We start from the raw sequence: 4,953 nt of genomic DNA, 5'->3' as shown, positions 1-4,953 counted from the left end.
TCAACTCGTGCATATGTTTATTCAAGCACGAGCTGACTGCAATGACTCTAAGGGGAGAAGTACCCACACAGGTGTTTTAAAAATAAAATGCGCAACTTTTAAAAAGAGGAGACTACTTTTATGAAAACAAATAAATGTTCCCTTTGCTACTGTTCAAAAGGGGGCACCTTTCTTGGGGAACACCTTTTTTTTTTTTTTCGTTAAACAGCCTTATACATCTCAATGTGCATGTTATGATTTTTTTTTCCCCAATGTTTCACAGATGCCTATGCACATGCGCGTAACGCTGTTTCCTTTGCAATGCTGCGCGTTCTCCGCCATGTGTAACTTGGCGAAGTGAACGCAGATGTTGCTACACAGGTACAGGGGTGTCCCAGCTACTCTTCCTCCCCAGCGAACTCCGTTTTGTACCGTTTGCTGAAAATATGTGGGGAGCTGCTGTCAGAAGAGGTATAATTCATTGGAGTGTCGCACGACCTCTTTTTGGCACAATCTGACTTTTCGTCTGACTTCTCACACGGCTTAAAATAATTCCGTATGTCCCTATCCCGTTTGGCGCTATTGCCTTTTTCAAATGATTTGTTATACTCGGATGACTTTCTCCTAACCTTGGGGGTCGTGACCAACGAGGTGGGATAGGACTTATTCGTATCATTGGTTAGGTCTATCATGAATTTGTCGAACTTATTTACTTCCTTCACATTTAGTGAATCTTCCATTCCATTCAAGGCCGTGGTGAGCGTGTTCCACTTTCTGTTAATAATTCTCCAAACAGTTTCATCAATGGTATTTTGTGCAACTAAATAATGAATATTAACAACATCATGAGTGGTACCAATTCTGTGTGCTCGATCTTCTGCTTGTATAATTTGTCCAGGTACCCAAAATAATTCTCCAAAAACGACTGTATTGGCAGCAGTTAAATTTAACCCTATCCCACAGGCAGTCAATGACAGTAATGCAATTTTTACATTGTCATCATTTTGAAAACTCTTAATGTACACTTCTCTTTTATCCATGGGTGTTAATCCATCTATTCGTATAAACCTTGATTTTTTGTCTGTTAAAAAATCATCAATTTCATCCATCACTAATTTATGGTGACAAAAGAGAAGAAACTTAATGTCCGCATCGATAAGGTAGGTGATGTACTCCTTTATAGCTTTCACTTTTGCATAACCCGTTATTTTGAATAGGTGCGAAATGGACAGATGCTCTTCGTCATCCTTGTTCGGACTATCAATACTACTTTGGCCATACTCGTACTCATTACCGCCGCTTAACTGTGGCAGATCGTTCAAATCATCCCCAATGTTGATATTTTTTCTGGACTCTAACATTCTCTGGTAGCTAATAATTTCGTTTAACTCTTTTGGGGGTATTTCCACTGGAATTTTGGACCTCAATTTTTCTGGAAGTTCCTTCAAAACATCTTTCTTCAATCTCCTTATCATAATCGTGTTGGTCAGAAATAGGTGTAACTCTTCTGTGTGTTTGCATCCAACATATTCGAACCTTCTCGTGTAAATATTTTTGTCCTTAAAACAATATCTTTCACAAAACTCATGATACTTAAAAAGGTCAGGAATAATACTAGCCACCTGTTCATATAATTCAGATGGTTTGTTCAAAGCTGGGGTACCTGATAATAAGACACACCTCTTGGCATTCCTAATAATTGGGGTGATCGCTTTTGTTCTTTTTGAAAAGGAATTTTTCAAATAATGAGACTCATCACAGACAATCGATTTGTACTTATTCTGATACTTGTCATTTTTGGTAATTAATTCGTAAGAAATTATAATCATTTTGCAATTCCTAGGGATATCAGTTTTTCCACTTTTTACAACACAGATTTGATTTTCAGACAACAAATGAGATAACCATCGTAGTGCCTGGTCTTTCCATTGAAAGCGGATGGATGATGGACAAACAACGATGAATGGCCAGTCCTCCTGATAAAAGGCCATGAGAGCTAACGCTTGTAATGTTTTTCCCAATCCCATTTCATCCCCTATTAACACTCGTCCATTTTTTTTTAAACCAAAATAAACTCCTTCTCTTTGAAAATTTCTTAATTCTGCACTTAGCTTTTCTCCCACAAGGATGTCCATTTGGTCATAATTTTTTTTCGTATATGGACATAAAGTATTCGTCAAAATACTTGCAGTCATTTCGGAAATATTTTGTGGCTCTGAAAATCGATTGTACTGCTGAAAACACTTTAAAAGGAAATTAGGGATGCTCTGTATACCTCCCAAGATAGTACACTTCTCTTTCAAATTGGACAACACATATTCGTACTTATCTGCTTCGAACGTGATGCAGGAAGAGTTGTTCATCTTTTTTAAGGTTGGATTAAATTCAGATAGTATTTTGAAAAACTCTTTTGGGAGGTAATTTTTAAAGCTAGCATATTTCTTAATCCCCCCAAGGTTGTTATTATCCATTTGAACAATCTTAAATGTGTCCTCACTGAAAATTTCAAATGCTACTATGATGTTGAATTCGACTTTTTCTCCCTTTTCATCCTTATTATAGCTCTGGGCTATTCCATTCATTATACCTTGCTCGTACGACTTATACTCTCTGCTATTCATTTTTTGTACTGATTTAGCTCCTTCATAGTATCCCTCTTTTTGGTTACTTTGTCTAGCAGTACCCACTCCTGTAACCACTGCACTGGCTGTTTTATCAAACGAGTTTTTACTTCGGTAAGTGTCCCCTCCTCCACTTTCTTGGTGTCCATTATAGCTGCCACCTTCCCAGCCCTGGCCGCGCGAGCAGCTCGCGGGGGATTTGCTGCCAAAGTGACCCTCGTTGCCAAAATTCCTTGGCAAGGAGGGCTGCCCCTGCTCCCCCTTTTCCCTCTCCAGGACATACTCCTTGAAGTGGAGTATCGACCCTGTAGGTTTTTCCAGATTCATCACCCATGTCACGTAGGACTTGTGATTCTCGAACACATCCTCGTACGTCTTCCCGTTGAACTTGCCAAAGTTGAAGGTCCCCATGGGGGGCTGCACCTTTATGTGGCGTTGTAACAGGTGGTCAAAGAGGCACTTTAGACGGTAGTTAATGCAGCGGCTAACGCGGAGACCAGTGAGATGGCTAACTTGGCATCTAACTTTGGCAGCCTCTTCATCAGATGGCGAATGGTCTGAGCGGCCCCTTTTTTCCCTCCCCCCCTGGACGGCCAAACGCGGTACACCCACGAATTAGACCTCTCAGTCAGGGCCCCTACGCGGGTGCCTTCAATTCTACCTTTCTGCCTATTCCGGGTGTGTTACTGCTTCTTTGCGGCGCATACTACTTACTCTGCCTCTTTTCGATCGCGCGCATGCGTCTTCGTCGCTCTGTTCAAAAAAAAAAACTACAAGGTGTATTATCTCTGCGGTACAAATTGTGCACTTCCTTACAATCCTGTGGGCATGGCCTCCGCACTAGTTCACCTTATCGATCGTGACGGAAAGACAAATGAGCAGGTGAGGGGGTGGCATATGCACTGTGTGCCTCTCTTAAATGGCGTGCTTACCAGTTTGCGGTCCCTGCATCGGTAAATTTTTTAATGCAAGCAAAACAACTTTGTGTAAAATTGTGAGCTAGCTTGTAAGCATAAAGCATGTTAAACCCTAAGCTACTCATTAAAATTTTGAGTGTATATGTGCCAAAATGCACAGCTTTCAATTGCCCATGCCCCGCTAGGAAGAATAAAGAGGACCATCTCGCTAGCCGCCTTTTCTTCGTAAAAAAACGACCCTCTTACCCACCGCTGCTCCACTTTTTTCAGCAAGCATTTTTTTTTTTTTTGCCCATCAACCTGCATGCAATTCAAGATGTGCGCATATTTTGCATTTACGTGTATACCCAGAGAGTGCGGATGGAAAAAGTGGCCACTTCTCCAAACGTGCCCACTTCAAAACTAAATCATCTTCTTTCACTTTTAAGGAAAAATTACAGTTGAACGAAATGCCATTCAAATGTGTACAGTTTAGGGAAGTTCCTTTATGCATTTTTTTTTCTCTTGCAAGGGAAAAAAAAAAAAAAAAAAAAAAAAAAAAAAGGCGTAGGGGAATCCACAGTGAAGGATAGAGTAGGAGGGAAATTTTATAGGTCCACTTTTATGCTGGGCGAGCTACATCGCTGTGGAGGCATGCTGAAGGAGGTCAATTCGGAATAGTCGCACCCGATAGTGCGGTGTGAGCTGCACAGCGGGGATAAGAAGCACTCGGGTGTGTAGTGCGCATGTATGTTGTGGCATCCCCTTTTTGTTTTGTGGCTGGCGAAAAGCAAGCGTGGTATCCTTGTAAGCAACCTTCACCCCAGCGCAGTTACACTCTCAAAATGGGTAATCAGTCCTCAAAATGTGCAGTCGCGAAAGCTTTCACGTGGAGTTACCCACCTCAGCGAACGAGCAAGTCGGACTCAGGGAGCTTGTTCTGAATCTGCGAAATGTCAATGTTCATGAGAATCACAAAGTCGCGGTACAGGTCCTTGTTCAGCCGCTTGGACAACACGTAAGCGAGGAGCAGCGGCTCGCGAAACAAATCCTTGCTCTTCTTGTACAAATCGAGTAGACGCAAGTAAATATATTTGGTGAAAAAAAATTTGTAGTGATGAAACACATGCCAATAGTACACAGCCGAAACACAATACGACCCAAGCTGCAAAACCAGAATGTCCTTCTCCATATAATTCTCGGAAAGGTCACAAAAATTGTCGCAAATATCTTTCATGAGGATATTCAAATTATTGTCCTTACACTCAGTAACCTTAAATTGATACTCAAAATTAAATTTAAAGGCTTTCCTTTTTTTCTTCAATCGTTTTTCATCAAAATTTGCATCATATTTAAAGAGATTCACTTGTTTACTCTGCTTCAAGTAGTTCACGACGCATTCGTCGTTATTCCCAACGCGATAATTATCCACATGATTTATATTAACGTGCATGTGT

At 41.0% G+C, this 4,953-nt stretch overlaps 2 protein-coding genes across 2 annotated transcripts; both read right to left on the bottom strand.

Moving 5' to 3' along the window:
* Window positions 1-377: 377 nt before the first annotated feature.
* On the bottom strand, window positions 378-3,011 carry AK88_03058 (uncharacterized protein; the record flags this gene model as incomplete). The annotated part of the gene is made up of 1 exon (XM_012480681.1): window positions 378-3,011. One exon carries the CDS (start codon window positions 3,009-3,011, stop codon window positions 378-380), a length of 2,634 nt encoding a protein of 877 aa, XP_012336104.1.
* A 1,389-nt stretch (window positions 3,012-4,400) lies between these two features.
* AK88_03057 (uncharacterized protein) lies at window positions 4,401-4,949 on the bottom strand (the record flags this gene model as incomplete). The annotated part of the gene is made up of 1 exon (XM_012480680.1): window positions 4,401-4,949. One exon carries the CDS (start codon window positions 4,947-4,949, stop codon window positions 4,401-4,403), a length of 549 nt encoding a protein of 182 aa, XP_012336103.1.
* Between the last annotated feature and the right edge of the window lie 4 nt (window positions 4,950-4,953).

This window comes from Plasmodium fragile, assembly GCF_000956335.1.
Source record: "Plasmodium fragile strain nilgiri unplaced genomic scaffold supercont1.33, whole genome shotgun sequence".
NCBI lineage: Eukaryota > Apicomplexa > Aconoidasida > Haemosporida > Plasmodiidae > Plasmodium > Plasmodium fragile.
The sequence above is the reverse complement of the archived record's forward strand: the minus strand, read 5'-3'. Positions and strand labels throughout refer to the sequence as shown.